The sequence below is a fragment of the Paroedura picta genome, unplaced genomic scaffold, assembly GCF_049243985.1.
Source record: "Paroedura picta isolate Pp20150507F unplaced genomic scaffold, Ppicta_v3.0 Ppicta_v3_sca25, whole genome shotgun sequence".
Taxonomy (NCBI): domain Eukaryota; kingdom Metazoa; phylum Chordata; class Lepidosauria; order Squamata; family Gekkonidae; genus Paroedura; species Paroedura picta.
In genome coordinates, this window is record NW_027518622.1 from 300047 (window position 1) to 324000 (window position 23954).

Here is a 23954-nt window from a genome sequence, read left to right on the forward strand (position 1 = left end):
TGAACCCCTACACAACCAAAGAAATTTCCTATGCAGTTCCCAGAGCATAATATGAAATTTTGCATCCTTTAGATCCAGGACCACAAACCAGTCATTTTGTGACACAAACTAAACTACTCCAAAAAGAGAAACTACTCAAAACATAGAAAATTCAAAAAAAAATATTTAACTCCCTTAAATAAAGTATGGGTCTAAACCCTCCATCCTTTTTCTCAACAAGTCACGGGAGAAAAGCCATCAAGAAGAAAGGCCCTCTGGAACCCTTTCTATGCCCCCTTTGGCTAATAAGTCCAAAGTTTGTAGGTCTAATTCAATAAAATTCTTATTAAGAGCTTGAGAACCTAACTGGAAATTAGGAACCGATAGAAATTCCAAACAATAACCTGAGGAAACAATGGACAGAATCCATTTGTGTGTACCATGCAAAAATCACAGCCTGTCCCTAAAGGGCAATTTTGGCTACACCCCCACCACCACCACCACCACCACCACCACCACCACCACCACACACCCAGTCAGAATGTCTGAGTCTGATGAGATTATTCTGTCAGGGTCTGTTACTGCTGTGCGCCCCTATCTGTCTCGCAGGCAGCTTTCTGCAATTAAACAGGGTTGAACCCAGTCTAGGATATGGGAAGGGAGACTATCATGAACCTTGAAGGAGGGAGTGGGCTAAGCCTTCTTGTCTTTGCTGGAACCTCCCTTGGAACTGTTGTGCTGGGCAAGACTCAAAACACATGCTGTCTGTTGGTTCTTCTTCAAGGTAGAGAGGTATTTGTCCAAAGACTGGGTGAACAGAATGGATTGTTCGAACAGAAGGTTTTCTACCTTAGCTCTGACTTCAACCAGTAGTGAAGTATTCCTACGTCAACATAATGCCTCATGATAATGGCCAAAGTCATTGTTCTAGTAGCCACCTCCACAGTGTGCATCCCCACATTAAGGCATTGAGGTACTAATGACCTCAGTCTGTATCAATCGTGCCAACTCAAGCTGTTCCTCAGGAAGGGCTTCCAGGTATTTCCCCAAACCCTCCCATAGAACTAGCTGGTGGCCACCAATGGTAACTGGATAATTGCTGATTCTAAAGGCCAGTGTGTCTGAAGAGTAAGCTTTTCTGTCCAGTGCATCCAGGCGCCTACTCTGTCTCAGTGGCAGCCAGATTCAGGCCTGGTTTTAGGTGGGTTTGCATGCCCTCAACAATTACCAATGAGGGTAGTGGATGCACAGACAGGTGGATGTAAACTCACTTAGATCCTGGATAATTGAGAGGGTTATAAATGTTGGAGTTTTGGAATATAATCTATGAAGGATCTTGTACTTGGGGTGGACATCTGAGACACACTGAGTCCTAAGGCCCTCGCCATTAAAAGAAGAAGAGGTGGTTCTTATACACTGCTTTTCTCTTCCCAAAGTGGCTTACAATCGCCTTTCCTTTCTTCTCCCCACAACAGACACCCTGTGAGGTAGGTGAGGCTGAGAGAGCCCTGATATTACTGCTCGGTCAGAACCAAGGTCACCCAGCTGGTGGGGGAGCACGGAATCAAACCTGGCTCCCCAGATTAGAAGACTGCACTCCTAACCACTACACCAAGCTGGCTCTCACCAATCAAAAGCTGGTCCCCATGGAGGTGGTAATCCTCACTAGGAGAAATCCTTGAAGCATCACCAACTATTTCATCCAGAGACAAAAATGATGTGACACTGGGGCTCATCTCATGGTCCATCTGACTCTCCTCTAGAGGTTCTAAGCCGGAAGGCATTCTGCCCTTATGGCAAAGAATGTGGTCAAATCTGAAAGGGCATTCCAACCCGTCATCCCGTACGAGGCTATCCCACTGTCCCCTATACACCGGTGAATGAGTATAATCTTTGGGCTGCACAGGGTCCCATGTCAAGGGCTGAGACCCCATTAGTTCAAATTGCGATTTCTGTGCAAGTCTGTCCCCAATCAGACCCTAGCTCTGGGACCAACATGGCAATCAGGGCTCAGGCATTGAGGTGATTCCAGTGTTCCAACACTTGAGTCCCCTTCACTGAACTGAGACTGCGCCGAATCCTTCTAAGGTTGAACTTTGTCCTTGTGTTTGCTCTTCCTGGTGGAGAAAGCGCAGCTTGCAATTGGTCCCTTGCTGCCGGACTGACAAATCGGGAGGCGCGGAGCAACCTCGAGCCGGCAGACGCAGTGCCGGCGCCGCAGCCCGCCCCGCCCCTCCTGCACACAGGATGCCTTGCCTGCCGGCCACCAGCCACTACCACCTGCAGGACGCCTCGCCGTGTGGCCGCACACACTGGAGCGGCCTGCGGAGCAACCTTGAGCCACCAGACATGGCGGCGGTGGCGCCGCAGCCCACCCTACCCGCACACAGGACGCCTCACCTGCCGGCCACCAGTTGCTACCGCCTGCAGGATGCCTCACCACACGGGCGTACCGCTGGGAGTGGCCCGGGGACCCACATGGAGCTGCCAGACGCGGCAGCGGCAGTGCTGCCCGCCCCGACCGCACACAGGATACCTCGGCTGCCGGCCCACACTGCCAGCTGCAGCCGGCTGCGCACAGGATGGGAGTGGCGGCCGCGTCAACGAACCTTCGGAGCCGGTGGCGGAGGCGCCGCCAGCGCTCGCGCCCACCACAACACTGGCCCCGCCCGCTCATGAACACCCGGTCCGCCGACTGTCTCCGTGCCCTCCAGCTCACCGCCATTTACTCCCTCGTCGCCTCACAGGTAAGCTGCGGTCCGGGGGGGCCCAAGGACGAGCAGCCCAATGCTCACAGCCCTCCCCACGCCCGGCCTCCCCTCCGGGGACTCGCCCTGCAACGCCGCTGAGCCGCCCCACCAACCTCCAGAGCCCCGCTAGCACCCACTGTATTTGGGCTGCAGCAGGCTTATTTGCTAGTTTTAAGAATAAAACTGAATGTGTGCTAAGTGGACATGCCTAATCAATATTAAAAATGATTACTATTTAATAGAGATGGGCATGAACCTAAAAATCCAGAGTTGGTTTAGGGTTCACAGCAGCTCCCAAACCAAAAAGAAATTTTCCAAAATAAAATTAGTCAGGTCAGACTGCCCCTTTCTTCTCCTGGCTGCAGATTGCCTGGGAAGGGATGCATGGCTAGCAGCCATTTAACCAATCTGTTTCCCTTCTCCTGCTTTGAACTGAAAGGGGAGTTCAATGAAAATATATAATGGCTAGCAATCATTTAAGCCTAACAATTGACAGGTGGACCTGCCAGGCTGTTAGGCTCAAATGGCTGGCAGTCATTTCATAGGGAGGTTTTGCTTGCCCCCTGACTTCCAAGTGGGGAGAAGTAAAACCCACTGGTGAAATAACGGGGGTAGTGAAAAAGACATGTTTAATGTCTCATGGACATTTTAAGCTAATAACTTGGCAGGTCCACCGATTAGCTGTTAAGTTTAAACGGCTGTAAGCAGTAAGGCATTTAACCCACCTGTTTAGCTCCCACACATTTTCAAGAGGGGGAAGCAAAACCCACCAGTAAGATAGATCACGACCATTTCAGCCTCACATCAGGGTGGATGTGTCCATCCACTGTTAGACTGAAATGGTTGCAAGTCATTTTATGAGCTAATTTTGCTTTCACCCTCTTGGAAGTATGGGGGGGAGCAAAACGGATGAGTTAAACGGCTCACAACCATTGAAGCCTAAAGGTGGACTGATGTACCTGTCAGGCTGTTAGGCTGAAATGGCTGCATACCATTTAACTGATCTGTTTCACTTCCCCCTACTTGGAAGTGTTGGGTAGAACAAAATGGATGGGTTAAATGCCTTGCAGCCATTTAAATCTATCAGTTGAGGGGTGGACCAGAAAAAAGCTCAATAAGGGAAGGTACCTTTTCCCAATTATTTTAGGGGCTCTGGTTCAAGTTCCTGCCCAATTGAGCCTTGTGTACTAGTTCATGTCCACCCCTACTATTTACCAAAGTAACATATACATTTATTGTATTCTTAAAGGCTGTATTACAGCATCAATGCTATATTTTATTATCAGAACAGTTGGTCTAACAGCATTATAACTTACGAGGGTTTTTTTTAATTGATCATTATTAAAAATTGAAGTGCACCACAGAAAAATCTTCCCAAAACTCACAATTTGACTCCGAAAGTACATTTTATTTTACCTGTCAGTTAAGAAGGCACAAATAAGATTTTTCGCATCTTTTGAGATATCATTATCTTCGGGGAAGCTTAGAGAATTCTTATGGTTCATAATTTTACTGTATGTTCCAACCAATGAATCAGCATAAAAAGGTGTATCTCCTATTTAAAAAAACATATAGACAGTGAGAGAAATGAAAAATTAGGTAACAAATAATAGTTAAAGGAAGCAAAAGAAACAACAGATCAGAGTTCAGCCTATACAAGAACTAGAGACTAGGGGAAATGAGCATAAGTGTACATGGAGAATGCCAATTACCTAGGTATGCTAGGTAGGGCTGAAGGGAAGACGAGGAATGCTGAAACTTGGGGATGGCCCTCCCGCACCCCTCCTCCCTTACCACCGGTGGGATGGCTGCGTGAGGCTCAGAGAATCACCCCCACCCCTGACAGGTCTCTGGCTGTGGAAGATATCCAAAGGTGAAAGAAGTTGCAGCAAGGAGGAAGAGGAGAGCAAGGCAGAGCCATGATTGGTCCTGAGTGGGGAACTGCCTTTTTCCTATTGGGTGAATAACCCCCACTGAGGGCCAGCATTTCCAGTTTTAAGCAGTGTGTCATCACAGCCACAAACCAAGTTTTATTTGGGGGAGATAGTACATAATTAAAGGGATGTGGCTTGTGTTAAAACTAATTGTAATATTACTGATTCCAAAAATGTCTTTCTTTTGCATTTCTCTTGCACAGAATTATATTCAAAACAACAATTTGTAAGTAGCAAATAAATGAGAGCCACTACATTAAAATTACTATTTTAAACAAAGAAAGATACAACATAAGAAATACAGTGAATGACATTTATAAAACAAAGATCTTTTTGATACTCACCAACAAGCATTTCATACAAAAAGACACCAACTGACCACCAGTCACATTCCCGCCCATAGTAACCATCACCACCTTGAGATTTTAATACTTCTGGAGATATATAGTCTGGAGTTCCAACAGCAGTATCACATCGTACCATGCCTTCCTATACAGGAGAAAAAATTCACTCACACATGATCCTTTGAAAAAAGTGTAAAATTCGGCTTAGAACAACATTTTATTACAGTTGAAGCCCATCAGACATTTCAAAAACTAGATCCAAAAGTAGGTTCAAGAAAAACATGTTATTCAAAGCACTGAGCAAGGGCAGCCAACATTTGGTCCATGGACCAAATGCAACCCACCTAGGCTTTCAAGCAAAACAATTTTTTAGTTGTTCAAGTTTAATTCCACTACAATTACACCAGGAAACTGAGGCATTATGAACAATTACTGACAAGCATATGTCCTATCAATGTGGCTCAGTTTCAAGAGGAACTGGCTAGATTGAAAGAGAACTGTGTCCATCAAGACGTGGTATCTCCTAGAATTCTGGGGGCCAGTATAAGAATTCCAAAGCTATCCTGAAATTCTTGGCTACGTGGCCAAACTCTGGGGATCTACCTGGCTCTGAGAGAGTACAATTGCTTCCAGGATACTACTAAAACTGAACTAGAGCCACCATCAGTAATGTAAACTTGGAATCAGCAATGAGAGGTGCCGTGATTACATGCACCTTATATTGCTCAATGTTTCAGTCTGTTGAACAACTACTTTCTCATTCACTTGACCAAAATTGATCATTGACTAGCACTAGGTCACTAAATATGTTCTTCATATAAATAAAGTTGATTAAACTGTTTTTGGAACTTCTTTGTATTACTGTAAATGTAATAAAAACGTAAAACATTTTTATTAGCTAACATTTCACTATTATTGTCAATAAGAATTAATGCAGGCAGCATAAATACTGATTTCTGATCATGTGTCCCACTACTGAAAAACCCTGGGAACCCTTGGCAAAAGAGGTTAGTTCATCACTTAAACATACAAACCTTATTCATCTTCATACAGGTACCAAAATCTGCTAGTTTTAAATGACCAGATTTATCAAGCAGCATATTATCAGGCTTTACATCTCTGTAAAGAAAAAAAAACAAAAGTTTTTAATTGAGCAAAAAAAAGGTTAGTACATGCAATAACACAAGTAATATCCTTAACACTATATTGCTCCTTATATTTGGGAAACAGCATCCTGGGAGGAGACTGTTCAGGGCCCTGTCCCTCCAGGTCAACCCTGATTGGCCCTCCCACTCCAGCTCCCAACCTCCCTCCTTGCCTGCTAGCAGCGCCACTGCCTCCAGACAGGGCTTTGCCACCAGATGGGAGGCTGGGCCGCAGAGATGCTGCCAATGGGTAGCAGCCCGGGGGTGAGGCTTTCCAGTCTTGGGCTGCAAACCCTGTCACCACCTCGCAGAGCCGGCGACAGGGCTTTGCCACCGAAGAGAGGCTGCGCCTGGGGAGGGAGGGGGGAGAGGAAGCCTTTCCAGCCTCCCTTGCACTGCAAAGCCCTATCGCCACCTTGCACAGCTGGCAACAGGCCTTTGCTGCCAAAGAGAGGCTGCACCTGGGGGGGAGGCTTTCCAGCCTCCCTTGGCCTGCAAATCCCACTCAAGGAGGGGCTAAAAATGTGTGTGAGAGAATATATTAAGCAACAACTATATGACAAATGTATGAAGCCAATATGAAAAAACACAGGTTTATTGGAAACATTAGGTCAGAGATAAGCAAAATAACCCAGCTCCTTAGAGGCAAAAATTGGACATATGGGCCTTAGAATGTGAATTTTAAAAACATGGGGCCAGTCTCAAGTGAGTCATCATTTGTGTTTCAACCTCCTTATTGATGAGAGTGGAAGCAGAAAACAATAACATTCCTTATACTGTATAGCATCACCCCCAATTTGTTTGTTTTCAAAGTGAAAATTTTACTATTTTCAGGGATGATGATCAATGGAGGATTAATTGCAATGCTTACATTTGTTTCAATGTAAAATACCAGCTGAAACACTAGCCTAAAATATTAAAAACAACATACAAACCTGTGAATAAAGCCCATGGAGTGAATTGCATCTAATGCAAGAACAACCTCTGCAGTATAAAATCGTGCCCATTTTTCAGGAACATCATAGTTGCTCATTAAATTCACAAGGTCCCCACCAGGCATGTACTCCATCACCATATAAAGGTAACGGTCATCTTGGAACGCATAAAACAGCTACAGAAGGAAACAAAATCACTATTTTCATCATCGAAACCTCTTTAAATAGATTTTAAAAGCTCTTGTTTTAAAGCATGTCATTTCAATAAATTTTTAAAAATTATTTCCAAGGCTATCACAAGAATTCTTTCAGCCCTGCTTTTGCATTGTACTCACTAAAACAATTAACTTATAAAAAAAATGAAGGATGAGACAAGTTCACTGTCTATATATAGTGCCCCATTTACATGAAAATGTATCTAATCTGACTACAAGGTACAATTACTTATGCCCTGCAACTGAGCCAATAAACCCAATGAAGACATCATAGGAAATATAAATTTATCATATTGCTTAGTCTTGTTATTGTCTAACAAAAATACCTCGATAAATTTGGGTAACTTTCTAGCACAATTTATGATTTCTCTGAAAGTTCATCTGCAATTATTAAATAAAGACAGATAAAGAGAGGGAAATATTGGAACACTACATATCGATCATCAAAAGGAGCTAACTATATTAAAATACTTTTCATTGTACCCTAAGGATTACATCATTCTTGGTATTACAAAGTAAAAATCTCAAAATATTTCACTAATGTTTTTAATCTTCTGAAATCAGTTTGAAGCCAGACACAAACAGATGAGGGAGAAAGAGAGACCCAGACTAACCTGTCCTGCTTTCAGAAGATTGTTTGTTTGTTTAAACTGGACTTTTGTATTGTAAGTCACTTTATTTCCCCATCGGCACAAAGGTGACATATAAATGATTAAACCAATCAACCACAGGAGGAAAAAACTATTTAGAAATCTCACGCTCAAATCCTATAAATTCTCAGGAACCTAAGCTAGTTCATTCTCCTCCCCCCCCCCCCCGCCAATCCAGTGACTTTTAGGTGTTCTCAACATTCTGTCCTTTCTGAAACAGTCAGTCCTCTAAATCTGGGCCGTGGAGGAGGACAAGAAGGAGACGCAGCCTGGTACCGACTGATCCCCAGACCGGTGGTTGGGGATTACTGCCCTAGAGCGTTTTCATGGCAGACTCAATACGGGGTGGCTTGCCAGTGCCTTCCCCAGTCATTACCATTTACCCCCCAGCAAGTAAGCCGGGTACTCATTTTACCGACCTCGGAAGGATGGAAGGCTGAGTCAACCAGTTTATTATATACACTAATAAATATAATAACAGTTAACCAGACTTCGTGCTGTAAATTCAAACAAATTAAACAACATACTTGCACAACCCAAGGGCTATTTGCAAATGCCATGATGTCTCTCTCCTCCCAAAAGAATGCAGAATCTGATCTTTTTATCATCTCAAACTTGCTCAGAAGTTTCATGGCATAGACCTTTCTTGACGACTTGTGTCTTACCTTTAAAAGTGAAATTTAAGATGAAGCAAATATTAGCATAAATAAAAATGACACAATCCATTATATTCATACACACAGATCTCTCCTACTGGATCCTTAATCAAATGTTCCAAGTACATTAAAACACCGGGTTTTTTTTAAATGGAAGGCTGAAAATGTGCATGGCTAAAAACAGGGGAAGATTCTAAAGTTAAGTTTTTAGCATATCTATCCATAGGAACAGCTTATTAACTTCATGCTAAATATTTCACTACCTTTTCTTATAGTCATTTAGCACACCTTACCTAAGGGGCCCTTCCTATAGTCACGTAGCACACCTTACTTTCCTGGTTGTAACTATGTATTGAGGAAAGATGTGGCCTTGACTACAGTCAGATGTTGTGGTTACCTCTAGAAGGTTCCAAATGATGCTAACATAGTATGCAACCTACTTTTTCTCAAAATAAAGAATTTCTAGGGTGGCTGAAGGGGAGTGACCAAGAAAAACAGAGAAGGAGAACAATCTTTCTGTAATGAAAAAGCTACATTTAAAAGCAAAAATTATCTAGAAAAAAATTCAAGTGCTTTATATGTTCCTTGGTACTTCTGGTCTTATCTTTAAAGGGAACAGTCTTTTTTCTCATCTTTCAATTTCCTTTGTTTCTCATAACCCACATAGCTTTAATCCCTGAAAGAGTTTAGTTGACAACATGAAGAAAATATTAAAATGTTATAGGAAATAGGCTCATAAAGGAAATATTACTCATTTTCAGTAAATTCACTAAATATATATTTGGATCCTATGTCTCTATTCTGTGTGGACTTCATTTTGTCTGTTGCAGATATGATCCTCCACTGCATAGCGTTTCTCATACTGGGCATTTTTAGGGCTCCTTAAAATGTAGTCCTTGTTTAAGTAAAAGTTCAAAGGACCAGAACTTTGCAGTGGACTGGTTGAGGAGAATTTCATAAAGAATGAAGATATAGGATCCAAGTAATACAATCTTAGATCTAGGAAAGGTAGTGAAATATTTAGTGTGAAGTTAATAAATTGTTCCTATGGATATTGTTAGATGCAGAGTCGTGTCCGAACCATCGCGACCCCATGGACAATGATCCTCCAGGCCTTCCTGTCCTCTACCACTCCCCACAGTCCATTTAAATTCCCACTGATTGCTTCAGTGACTCCATCCAGTCACCTCATTCTCTGTCATCCCCTTCTTCTTTGGCCCTCGATCACTCCCAGTATTAGGCTCTTCTCCAAGGAGTCCTTCCTTCTCATGAGGTGGCCAAAGTATTTGAGTTTCATCTTCAGGATCTGGCCTTCTAAGGAGCAGTCGGGCCTGATCTCCTCTAGGACTGACCGGCTTGTTCGCCTTGCAGTCATAGGGACTCGCAAGAGTCTTCTCCAGCACCAGAGTTCAAAAGCCTCAATTCTTTGACGCTCGGACTTCCTTATGGTCCAACTTTCACAGCCATACATTGCAACTGGGAATACCATAGCCTTGACTAGATGCACTTTTGTGGCCAAGGTGATGTCTCTGCATTTTAGGATGCTGTCTAGATTTGCCATAGCTTTCCTCCCCTGGAGCAAGCGTCATTTAATTTCTTTGCTGCAGTCCCCATCTGCAATGATCTTGGAGCCCAGGAAAATAAAATCTGTCACCATCTCCATTTCTTCCCCATCTATTTGCCAGGAATTGAGAAGGCCATATGCCATGATCTTCGTTTTCTTGATGTTGAGTTTCAAGCCAACTTTTGCACTCTCCTCCTTCACCCGCATCAGAAAGCTCTTTAGGTCCTCTTCGCTTTCTGCCATTAGAGTGGTATCATCTGCATATCTGAGGTTGTTGACATTAATCCCTGCAATCTTGATCCCAATTTGTGACTCATTTAACCCCACCATTCAAATGATGTGCTCCGGAAACAAGTTAAATAGGCAAGGCGACAGTATACAGCCTTGCTGAACTCCATTCTCAATTTTGAACCAATCAGTGATTCCATGCCCGGTTCTCACTGTTGCTTCTTAACCTGCATATAGGTTTCTCAAGAGACAGATAAGATGCTCTGGTATTCCCATCTCTTTAAGATTGTGCTCCACACAATCAAAGCCTTTAGCATAGTCAATAAATCAGAATTAGATGTTCTTCTGGAACTCCCTAGCTTTCTCCATAATCCAGCATATGTTGTCAATTTGATCTCTAGATCCCCTGCCTCTTCAAAATCCCACCTGCACTTCTGGAAGTTCTCGGTCCACATATTGCTGGAGCCTAGCTTGTAGGATTTTGAGCATAACTTTGCTAGCATGAGAAATGAGTGCAATGATGCGGTAGTGTGAACATTCTTTGGCATTGCCCTTCTTTGGGATTGGGATGTAAACTGACCTTCTCCAATCCTGTGGCCACTGTTGAGTTTTCCAAATTTGCTGGCATATTGAGGTAACCCCTTTTACTGCATCGTCTTTTAAGATTTTGAATAGTTCAGTTGGAATGCTGTCAGCTCCACTAGCTCCACACCCCTTCCCTTCAATGGAAAGCAACTCACTTTCGTCAAAGTAATGTCAAAAAATATTTTCAGCAAAAAGAAACTAATTCTAGTTATCGCCTAATTGTATCCTTATCAATACGTCATTACTCATAGTTATGAGCTATACTAGTAAAAATACAGTCCAGTCCTGGTTGATTTCCACACAATTCACATTCCAGTTCTTTTTACATCAATATGTAAGCAATAATCTCATGTATGCATTTACCATAACAATTTTATTAAAAAATATATGACAATCACACCCATTTTGGAGAATGCACTCCTTTCCTGTTTCAGAAGCGGTAAGGCATATATATAGCACCGTAGCAGTGTTAATTTTTTCTGAAAACTACATTTTTATAAAAGCTTCTTCTTACAAAATTTCCAATTTAAAATAAAAATTATTGCCCTATGAACATATTAAATGACAACCTACCAACTGCACTTCCCCAAATGCACCTCTGCCAATCACTTTCACTACTTCATAATCTTCAGCTTTCATACGAAGATCTCTGATTTTGTTTATTGTGTCTTTATCTGTGAATAAAATACAAGGAAAATTGTCTAAGCATGAGGGAAAATTCAAAGCCTTAGAAATAAATTTTCATATAAGAAAAACCTAATGAGTGTTTCATTCTATTTAAACTTTGTTACTAACTTCTTGCAACATTTGTTAAATACCCAAGTTGTTTAAGATAATAACTTTTCTCAATGTCCTTCAAATTTCTGAACTTATTTTCAGTAATTTGGCAACATATACATGTGAATCACACACTACAACAATTTCACTACACAAGCATATCAGAAATAATTTCAAATTTATATTCTCAGAAATTCTTATTAATAAGCAAGAACCATAAAAAGGGACAATCTGCACTCATCACATGAATTAGTAATTTATTAATTTATATAACTTCTAGCCCTTAAGCCCGCTGTACCTGAAATACAGCGGGCGCTAGGAGCCCTCGAAGTCCTCTCCCGTGGCCTCGTAGCCCTGTCGCGTCCGCTAAGCCCTCTCACTCCCCCGGCTCAGCTTCCCAGCTTTGCGGCCGGCCACAAAACCCTCTCCCCCCCCCCCCAGCCCAGCTTCGCAGCCAGGGAAGGACCTGGGCCGACGCATCTGTGACGAAAGTGATTACTAAAATAGAGTACAAACAGTTCATCCATCGTGGCCCAAGCCCTCCCTTCTTCTGGAAGACAACGGCACCTGGAGAGAAGCACCTGTATGATGGACACTATAAAGACAGCATGAAATGTCATTCAAACTTTTCCTGGTCCATAGCTTTGTATATATAACAGGCTAAGTTCATACACATGCAAACATTATCAAAAAAACTTGCTATAATTCAGTTATTGCCCAACCACTGGGGGGAAAGAAGGGCATTATTCTTAACAGCAAGAAAACATAAATATACTTACATTTGTTTAAAAAGGTGTCTATGTTTTTATTTTTCCTTAAGGCAGGAAAATCCAAGTCATACACAAGTGCATCTAATCCATCCTGAAGAACAAAAGTGATAGATTACTTAATAAAATATTAATTATATATTCTGATTTTACTACAGATTACATTATTCTTATATATTGTAGTTCTAACACAGAAATGTTTAAAGGTGTATGAAATATAAAGGATTCTTTATGTTAAAGACAAAAAAAAATTACACATAGAACTAGTTCTATTCTGACATCCTTAGCAAGCAACAATATATCTACTATTATTATTCTTGTAGTTCTGGGTAGGATACAACATGCATGGCTTTCATGCCAAAAAAGATACATATCCAGAAGGGATATGTTTCTGTACCATCTTCTGCCGTATACATATAACAAACTACTGAAGCAACTAACCTCTTCTACTCATAGCAAAGCAACTAAAACTTCTGACTTCGATAAGTGATTCTATACTTACCAGTTTAATACACATCTGTCACTTATTAACATGTATCACACTAAAAATCCTGTTCATCTGATACAAAGGATTTCTACTGAGGTACCACACAGTTCTTTCATCTGTAAATCACTTGGGGAGCGATATAAATTAAACAGAAATGTAATGGTGGATGGATATGAACTGTTCAGAAAAAACAGAATAGATCGAAGAGGTGGAGGAGTGGCACTGTATGTGAGGAAAGGGCTTACCTGTCAGGAAATTCTAGTGAAGGAGAGCATATCTACAGTGGAAAGCATCTGGGTGAAAATAAGCGAGGGGAAAACAAACAGTGTGGTGGTTGGTGTCTGCTACCAACCGCCTGACCAACGAGAGGATGTGGATGCTGCACTTTGTGAGCAGCTTGAGACAATATCCAAGCGGCAGGACCTTGTCATCATGGGTGACTTCAATTTCCCAGATGTGTGCTGGGAAACAAACTCTGCAAAGCGTCCTCAGTCATGTAACTTTCTGACCTGCCTGGCTGACAATTTCATTTATCAAATGGTAGATGAACCCACAAGAGGTTCAGCCATACTGGACTTAATACTGATCAACAGGCAAGAGTTGGTGGATGAGGTGAAGGAGGTGGGGACCCTAGGGGGAAGTGACCATGTCCTCATAGAATTCCTTTTGAGATGGGGAGCCAAGGAAGCTTGTAGCCAGACGCGGATTTTGGATTTTCGTAGGGCAAACTTTAATAAACTCAGAGACATGATGAGTGTCATACCATGGACGACAATGCTGGAAGGGAAGGGAGCATGTGAAGGGTGGGCGCTACTCAAACAGGAGCTATTGCATGCTCAATCAATGACTATCCCAGAAAGACGAAAACACCGCAGGAGCTCTAAGAAGCCTATTTGGATGAACAGAGAACTTCAAGAGGAACTAAGAAAGAAAAGGAAAATGTTCAGGAAATGGAGGGAAGGACAGAGCTCTAAAGAAGAGTACCTACAGGTTACTAGGCACTGTAGATCAATCATCAGAAAGGCCAAAGCTGAGAGTGAGCTAAGATTGGCCAGGGAAGCCCGTTGTAACAAGAAAAGATTTTTCAGCTATGTGAGGAGCAAACGTAAAGTGAAGGAGGCAATAGGCCCACTGTTGGGTGCGGATGGACAAACTCTAACGGAAGATGCAGAGAAAGCAGAAAGGCTTAGTGCCTATTTTACATCTGTTTTTCCCCACAGGTCAAAGTGTTTAGGCACATCTAGAGACGGCCATAGCCAAAGGACAGTGTCTGGGTGGCAGGTTAACATGGATAGAGAGGTTGTCGAGAGGCATTTAGCTGCACTGGATGAGTTCAAATCCCCTGGTCCGGATGAAATGCACCCGAGAGTACTCAAAGAACTTTCCAGAGAACTTGCACAGCCCTTGTCCATCATCTTCGGAACCTCTTTAAGGACTGGAGATGTCCCAGAGGACTGGAAGAGAGCAAATGTTATTCCGATCTTCAAAAAAGGGAGGAAGGATGACCCGGGAAACTACAGACCAGTGAGTCTGACCTCTGTTGTGGGGAAGATAATGGAGCAGATATTAAAGGGAGCGATCTGCAAACATCTGGAGGACAATTTGGTAATCCAAGGAAGTCAGCATGGATTTGTCTCCAACAGGTCCTGCCAGACCAACCTGGTTTCCTTTTTTGACCAAGTAACAGGTTTGCTGGATCGGGGAAATTCGGTTGATGTCATTTACTTGGATTTTAGTAAAGCTTTTGACAAGGTTCCCCATGATGTTCTGATGGATAAGTTGAAGGACTGCAATCTGGATTTTCAGATAGTTAGGTGGATAGGGAATTGGTTAGAGAACCGCACTCAAAGAGTTGTTGTCAATGGTGTTTCATCAGACTGGAGAGAGGTGAGTAGCGGGGTACCTCAGGGCTCGGTGCTCGGCCCGGTACTTTTTAACATATTTATTAATGATCTAGATGAGGGGGTGGAGGGACTACTCATCAAGTTTGCAGATGACACCAAATTGGGAGGACTGGCAAATACTCCGGAAGATAGAGACAGAGTTCAACGAGATCTGAACACAATGGAAAAATGGGCAAAAGATGCAATTTAATAAAGATAAGTGTAAAGTTCTGCATCTGGGTCAGAAAAATGAAAAGCATGCCTACTGGATGGGGGATACGCTTCTAGGTAGCACTGTGTGTGAACGAGACCTTGGGGTACTTGTGGACTGTAAACTAAACATGAGCAGGCAGTGTGATGCAGCGGTAAAAAAGGCAAATGCCATTTTGGGCTGTATCAACAGGGGCATCACATCAAAATCACAAGATGTCATAGTCCCATTGTATACGGCACTGGTCAGACCACACCTGGAGTACTGTGTGCAGTTCTGGAGGCCTCACTTCAAGAAGGACGTCGATAAAATTGAAAGGGTACAGAGGAGAGCGACGAAGATGATCTGGGGCCAGGGGACCAAGCCCTATGAAGATAGGTTGAGGGACTTGGGAATGTTCAGCCTGGAGAAAAGGAGGTTGAGAGGGGACATGATAGCCCTCTTTAAGTATTTGAAAGGTTGTCACTTGGAGGAGGGCAGGATGCTGTTTCTGCTGGCTGCAGAGGAGAGAACACGCAGTAATGGGTTTAAACTTCAAGTACAACGATATAGGCTAGATATCAGGAAAAAGTTTTTCACAGTCAGAGTAGTTCAGCAGTGGAATAGGCTGCCTAAGGAGGTGGTGAGCTCCCCCTCACTGGAAGTCTTCAAGCAAAGGTTGGATACACACTTTTCTTGGATGCTTTAGGATGCTTAGGGCTAGTCCTGCGTTGAGCAGGGGGTTGGACTAGATGGCCTGTATGGCCCCTTCCAACTCTATGATTCTATGATTCTATGAGAAAGGCTAAGGGGGGTGGGCTGAGTCCAGGATAGGAAACAGGGGCCAATGATTGGCCCCTTAGCTCCGGACTGACAAGAATTCCAGCCAGTTGGGTGAGAGGCCAATTGAAAGGTGCAAAGCACCTTCCCATTGAACCCTCACCAGTACAGACCAGTGTTCCATCCAGTCGGGAGGTACAAAGCCAGCCCAGCCAGGGGCAATCTGGAGACATCGCTGCCAGTCTGTTTCTGACCACCGCAGGAAGAGGAGGCCAGTAGGGCTGACAAGGGGGATGAGAACAGAGACTCAGACAGGATGTGCCAGCCCTTTTCATCCCAAGGCTGTCCTAACTGCCATGTCCAACTGAAAATTGCCTCAGAACACTGAGAGAGCACTGAGAGTGCGCCCCCTCCCCCTCCCTTTAGGCCTGCTACAAAGGAGCCTTTAACAGCCCTGACTGAGGCGTTTCCGAAAGCAACGCAGGGGAACTTCAGGCATAGGGGTGGGCATTCCTTTTGAGAGGAGGGAATTTCTCCTTCTGCCAAATGGCTGATAGGGAGGCCATAGAAAAGCCCCTTCTCACTTAAAATACTGCTTTGGCCGGGGGTTAGACACAGCCAAGCCATGTGTATTTCTTCTTTGCAACTCTCTGCAGATTTGAGGCCACTGCACAGCATTATTCTACAGACAAAACTGGATGCTGTTGCGGGGGTTCTTTTGTCTCCTGTTTCATCTGCACAACAACCCTGTGCAGTGGGCCTCAAGTCTTTCAATTCAACAACAACAACGGGCACTAGATTTGCTTTTGGGGCCGGGGGGAAGGCTTCCTTCCCCCTAGCCCCAAAAGCACATCTAGTGCCCATTGCATTTACCAGTACAATAGGCTTGGTCCCTAGTTTAAAAATATGCTGAAATCCCAGAAAAGTGCCATAATTCTGGAAATGCTGAAATCCCAGAAAAGTGCTATAATTTTCAAAAATTAAAGCAGTCATTGTGCCATGACAATAAAAGAAATCTCAAAAATGATTTGTAACAATTCTTTAGATAAATGGCCTTATTTTTTTAATCTGCTCCTACTCGCTAACATCTGCCCTATGTATGAAATTCATCTATGACAGTTTCATCGTCTAAAGTCAGAGAAGGAAGCTCTCAAGAAATTCCACCAATACTTCAACAGCTTGTGCCCTGCCATCAATCTGAGCCTGGACCAGTTCATATACTGGACACAAAGCATGACTTTACATCCCAAACTCACCAACTTGTACACACATCTACATATCTGTTTCCAAGAACCACCACAAACAACCTGCATAATCCTCTCCCACTGCGTCCCCCCCAAAGATATAGTGAGCAAAATCTGCTCAGGATCCCCTGATCCAAAGAAATCAAATTGACCTAAATCAGTGCCAACTAAAATGATCTGCCCAGTGAGACCGGAGCCCAGCAAGACCTTAGGCCAGTGGTCCCCAACCCCCGGTCCGGGGACCAGTGCTCGTCCGTGGATCAGTCGGCACCGGGCCGCGGCTCCTCCCCGGCTGCTGCCTTGGGGGCTGCCCTGCCACTCTGCCGCCAGCTCATCTTTGGTGCTCTCCAGCGGCCACCATGGCTGGGGCTCCCCCTCGGCGTGGCACTGCACAGCTGCTGCTGGCAGCACCCCCCAGCTGGCGGTGGGAAGTCAGGGGCACCGGCGGGAAAGCAAGCGGAGCAGGGGCTCAGGGAGCAGCGGTGACATCCCTTAGCAAAACACTACCCCCCCCCCCCGGGGCTCAGTAAAATTGTCAAGCTTTGACTTGTCCCCGGTGATAAAAAGGTTGGAGACCACTGCCTTGGGTAATTCTACAGGGCTTGCAAGACAGAGCTGTTCACCAAGCCTATGACTGAGCCATGAAAAAAACAGCAAATCCATAGGTATCCCTATCAACATCTGCCCAACTTCAAATTTACACAACCCGCATTATGCTTGAGGACCAGTTTGATTTGTTCGGTTCATTAGGCTGTCTTCCGGTGTGATAGAGATACAAAATTCACTGTGGAACCCCCCTGAGTGCTTCACCTCATCATAGACATGGCTTCTGGATGTGGGCCACCCCTCTCTCCTTTGCCCCTGGGAGGTGGTTACCTACCCACCTTTCCCCGCCATGCCCTTAGAGATAAGAGGTAATTCACACACCTCTCCACATCACACCATTAGAGACCTGGTCAGGTATGCTGGGAGATATAGAGGCTTTGTAGGTGTGCTGGGAAATAGATGGGTTTAGTGGGCTTATAGGTGGGTTTGCTGGGAGATTAAAATAGTGGAGTCCAGGGTAGGTATACTGGGAGGCAGATAGGCATGGTAATTTCTAGGCAGGCATGGTGGGAAAAAGAACGTTCTGGGTGGATATGCTAGGAGAGAGATGGGCATAGTGGCCCCAAACAGCTGTGCCTGATTTTCACATGTGACTTTTTAATGCAAAGAGGGGCAAGACCCAAGATGTTTTCTCTGAAGACTGCCCCAGAAAAACAAGCAGAAAGGCTTTAGATGGGGCAGGATGTCCAGCAAAAGAAAGCCCCAAACTCAAAAGGGTGAGACCTGAGCCAAACCCTCAAGATGTGGCGGGCCAACCACAAAGGGAATCCTTCTCTGAGCATCCCCCTATACTACCTCTAACAACTGTGCCTGGAGTTGGCATGTGACCCTTCAATGTGAGGGGGTAGACCCAAGATATTTTATCTGAGGATTGCCACATGAAGGAAAGGAGAAAGGTTACAAAATGTGGAGAGTGCCCAGCAAAGGCAAGTCCTCCCCCCCCCCAAAGGGTGAAACCTCAGCCAACCCCCCCCCCAAACATAAGGCTGAGATGCGAGGAAGCTGTCTCTCAAAAACAATCCTAGGGAACAAAGGAATATGTAGTTATTTGAGAATTTCCCAGCAAAACAACCCCTGCTCTAAGGGAGAAAAAAAACAGAAAGGAAACCTTAAGTGTTCCCCAAAAAGCTCTAACAATGTGTATTTCTTAAAAAAAAAAAAAAAAAAAGACAGCAGCGAGGCTTCACCCAACACCAAGAAAAAACAAATTCTCAGCTGAAATGGCAATTGGTCTTGTGGGAGGGGGGGATCAGGCTACCAGGCAAAGACCTGCGGCTGAAAACTTAGTAATGATGAAGGTACTTGTCCCCTCTTCCCCTTCACTAGATCCACGTTCTATCCAGCAATTGTTTCTATAGCTTCCATTTGTTCTACTGCTCTTCCGCTTCACTCTGTGCTAGAGCGAAGAACACAATGTGTTTGCATGTGAATGCTAGAAGCATATAGCTTGCTACTCCCATAGGTCCTGAAAACATAATTACAGTGTATTGTATGGAGTGTAAATATGGAGTATTTATACTGAAGATAAAGGGCCAGATAAGTATAATGTTCTAAGTGAAAGCAGTGGCAGGCAACTAACTTACTGAACAACAGGAGTCTCTGGGAATGCCTGTCTAAATTAAGGTCTCACATGAAACTTGGAGCTCTTGGCAAGGCTTTTCCTCTGAGGAGTCTTCACTAACAGGACCTGGGCTCACAACATTTGGATTCTTCTTCACTTCTTCTTTCCATATATAAATATAGTATCTTTCTTTTTATTTATAAAAGGCTGCCACTACTGATTTAAAGTAAAGCCCACAAAGTAAAAAACACAGGAGATGACCCTATGCATGTTTACCTTGGAATAACATCCATTGCTGGAAATTTCAGGCATGCACACAACTTTCTGGAGGCAGGATATGGCAGTAAATGCTGCTCATGAGATGGCAGAGTCACATATTTGAGACTTGATTATACTGCAGAGCACTTAATACTGACTCCTAACTTTTGCAGATTTGTTCCGGCCCAATGTTATTATTGGTAACCGAGAAACACTACCACATTCTATTATGGTTAAAGATAATGGAATGAAAAACAATAATGCTAAATATAGTTTAGCAATATGATATAAATCACAAAAAGAATTCCAGTCACATCTGATTCAAATATTAATGAGCCTTTCAACCACAATGCAACAATATTATATAAACACATACTTGAAGCCATACTGGCAGAAATAATGACTGTTTCCATAGTAATATACAACTTTAAAACAAAAGTTGGTATAATTTCACAATGTTCCAGGGAATTGGATTAGACTGGATGAAAAACTCATAATATATGAACCCAAACTTCTATGGCTTCCTTTTATTTGTCCATTACTCCTTCAAAAAGTCTCTGGTTTTATTTGCATACTAATCTTTAGATTTTTCTGGATTAATAAATGTATTCGTATTCAAAAATTTTAGTTTACACATCCACCATAAGTGGCATAATGTCCATTTTGTTCACATTTCCAACATAAAGACTAAAATGTATACTAATGGTGTGTGTATAAAAAACTTACAGGAAAACACTAATTTTGTGTGCATTCTGAATTTTTATTACTATTAATCTAATAACGCAGGGCAATGATCTATCAGACAAAACACAGTCACGTATACTCCATAATTAAAAACTCACATATATTTAAACATTAAGAAATAAACACAGGAATGATTAATTGGGAATTGTTTTCAAAGGAAGTTACGAGCTAACTTAAGCAATCATCAAAAAGATTTGCCACCCTAATCACTTGCCAGATGCCCACAAGCAAAGTTTGACTGAGGGGGAAAAGGGTGAGTAGAGCAACAGTAAAACTCCAAATAACTGTGATTGTTTATAAAAAGGATTGCTTTTAACTTCTATATGCTCCAGGGACTAGATTTGAGTTCAGTGGTACCTCAGAACATAATGTTCTTTGTTCCATCTTTTGGCTTTGTTAAACCAAGTAATGACTGCCCAATACAAGCACACAATTCAGCTGATAGGAGAAGATATGATATTAAAAATGGCTGGAAATCTGCTGAGACAATAACCAACTTACTGAATCAGATCAAAAGGTCCATTTATCCCAACTTCCAACTGTAAGAAGCTGGATGCCACTGGAAAGCTAAAAAGCAGGACTCCAACGTTTCTGATCCGGCACTGTTTCCATTATCATGGCAGTTTTTTACACTGGGGGGGGGGGATCATTTAGGAATTGACTCTTCTGTTTAACAGCAATCTATCAATATAAAACCCAGTAAGGGTTAGTTAAGTATTCAAATTGTTTTGGTGTTATCCTGGTTTAAAAAATAAAAATTCATGTGGAAGAAATGTTCTTATACAGTTTACTAATTAATGAAAATCTGCTTGCATTTACAAGTTTGATGGGGGATGATACATAGTGTTCAAGCTATTGTTTTTTCCAATGCATTCTGCAAAACTTTCTTCATACACTCTGCTTTCCCATTCACATTTTCCTCTTATCTCCTTTCTCAATTACAAATAGGTTAGTTCCAAATGATAAAATTGACATATACACACTAAATTTATCCTCTCAAAAAAATCCATGAAAGTGATTTCTCTATCATTGGAGTCGCTGTCTGAGGATTTTGCCATTAAGGGAATATTTCTCCTTTTCCTGGCTGCCTTCATGGGCCAAGAGGCTCTGGAGGCTTCCTCCTTGCGGAGGTTTTGATCATCATATTGTTACTGGGCTGAGAAGGCTGTATAACTGGGGGGATATCCTCAGTATCCTCCTCCCTACCATAACAATATCTTTTCCCTTATAGTTGCCACAGCAAACCTGTAAACTCAGGAGGGAAAGATATTTGGACCTCACAGGCACTCACAGATTCCAATATAGAAGACTCATTGGGAGGTAGGCTCATAGGCAGCTGAGTGCCCACTGGACCTGGGGCAAGCTCAGTCCCTGTGCTGGGAGCTTAAAGCTGGGCAGCTGAAAGGGTTTGATCTGTCAAGTAGGAGCTTTGCCTCCATGGCCTCAGAAGACTCCTTGGGCCTTTTGGCATGTTTTGGCTGCTCCCTCTCTGGTTGCGACATTGCCACGGTCGACACAATTCATGAATGGGCAATGTCCACCGGGCCTGGCAACTCCACAGTTGCAGCTGTAATTGGGGCTTCAAGGTCCTTGTCAGAGAAGAAACTGTTACCCATTGCCTTCACAGCCATTAGCTCAGCTGGCATTTTACCATCTCCGCCAAGTCAAGCTACTAGTGCCCTACCTGGCCCCGGAACACCTAGCCACAGTGATCCATGCGATGGTCACCTCCAGACTGGATTTCTGTAACTTGCTCTACATAGGCCTGCCCTTAGCCTTGACCCATAAACTACAGCTGGTCCAAAACAGAGCAGCCAGGATCCTCACAGCAACAACATGGAGATCCCATGTCCAGCCCATCCCCCATCAACTGCAATGGTTACCAGTTGAATTCCAGATCAGGCTAAAGGTTCTGGTAATTACCTTCAAGGCCATACATGGTCAGGGCCCAGTGTACTTGAGGGACCACCTCCCTGCCTATGCCCCCCCCCCCAAAGAGCTCTATGCTCCATCACCACCAACCAGCTAATGGTCCCTGGCCCTAAAGAAGTCCGCCTGGCCTCGACCAGGGCCAGAGCCTTCTCTGTCCTGGCCCCCACCTGGTAGAATGAGCTCCCAGAAGAGATCAGGGCTCCGACAGAGTTAAAGCAGTTCCGCAGGGCCTGCAAAAGGGAACTCCTCCACCAGGCATTTGGCTGAGGCCAGGCACAATCAGCCAACATCAGCAGGGCCCCTGCCCCCCTCTCCCTCTCCCCCCCAGAAAACCACTAAGACTCCTGGACCCATTGTATAATTATTGTTTAATGTTATACGGTTGCTCTGTTATTAACAGATAATCATATTAATGTTATAATTAGTTATCTGTAATATTTCTGTATAGTTTTCTCAGTTCCATGTAAACCACCCTGAGCCTTCGGGGAGGGTGGTATATAAATGTGAAAAAAGTAATCAATTTATTTATTAATTATTGGGTTATTTTTTGATAAATGCTGGAAAAGCACCATCGCTTGTTAGAGATTCAAAATGCATCTGCAACTGACTCTAGAAGCTCCAGCCATCGGAAAAGGAGGTTGGTTTTCTCCCCCAAGCTAATGATTCAAATTGTAACAGAGAATAGGAAAAGGTTAAGTAAGAAAGTAGTAAGTTAAACAGTAGATAAGAATAAAGAATTTTAGATTCACAATAGGAGGAACGCCTAGCTGTGCTCCCTGTGAGATGGGAGAAAAAGCTGAGGGGGTGACGCTCAAGGGAGACAGGAACAGAAAGAAGTGTTTAGTTCTATCTCTCTGGGCATGAAAAATACCAAATCCAAGATGTTTTCCGTGGCTCAGAGAAAGAGGAGCCTTCTTGGTGAGTATCCAGTAGTCATTCACTACCACCATCACTTCCTCTCACCATAATACACACCCTGTAAGGTAAGAGGGGCTGAGAGAGCTCTGACAGAACTGCTCTATGAGAACAACTCTAAAAGGACTGTGACTAGCCCAGCTTGCTCCATGTCGAGAAGCAGGGAATCAAACCCAGATTTGAGTCCTTTGCTCTTAACCCACTACACGAAGCATACCTAAGCAGTGGTAGTTGTGACCAGAAGTGCCTTTTACCAGCTTCCACTGCAACCTTTCCTAAACAGAAAAGATCAGGCCACTGGGTGCATGCCCTGGTAGCATCTTGCTCACAGTACTATAATGTGCTCTGTAAGTATGCAATGGTCCTTTTCCCTCTGAGTGAAGGACATCTTGGTGGAACTTCCCAAAGCAGTGTCCTATTTTCTGGACAGGTCATCATCATCTGGGTCTTATACTTGGAGGACTCTTCTCCCAAATGCAACATTAACTGAACTATATACACCGAACTTACAATATCTGATAAAGATAGAAGACCACATCACCACCTGCATACTTCTTCCATTGTGTCATGCTCAGCAATGACTGCACTAGTTGTACTTTTCACCAAGTGGACAGTCAATCCTTGTGGATGTCAGGTGTTTGCTGCTTATAGGCATCTATAATACACAGTTTGAGACAGCTACTGATGGTAGATCTGGACCTTTTATTCCCCAAGTTCAGTGGGAAGATGAAAATGAGTAGAGCATCAGATTTACTATGCTATGTGCTGAATAAGAATGCTTTCAGAACGATAACATGTGCAGATGTCTTGAAATAGAATTTTCCA

At 43.4% G+C, this 23954-nt stretch overlaps 1 protein-coding gene across 3 annotated transcripts in view; it reads right to left on the minus strand.

Moving 5' to 3' along the window:
* LOC143828404 (rho-associated protein kinase 1) overlaps positions 1–23954 on the minus strand; it is a 90134-nt gene that overhangs the window by 54361 nt on the left and 11819 nt on the right. For all 3 annotated transcript variants that reach the window (XM_077318832.1, XM_077318833.1, XM_077318831.1), the window contains exons 2-8: positions 12542–12623; positions 11559–11659; positions 8480–8617; positions 7088–7263; positions 6042–6126; positions 5008–5152; positions 4146–4284 (exon numbers count right to left, since the gene is read on the minus strand). In XM_077318832.1, the coding sequence (XP_077174947.1) occupies positions 4146–4284; positions 5008–5152; positions 6042–6126; positions 7088–7263; positions 8480–8617; positions 11559–11659; positions 12542–12623 (866 nt within the window). The remainder of the gene's footprint in view (positions 1–4145; positions 4285–5007; positions 5153–6041; positions 6127–7087; positions 7264–8479; positions 8618–11558; positions 11660–12541; positions 12624–23954) is intronic.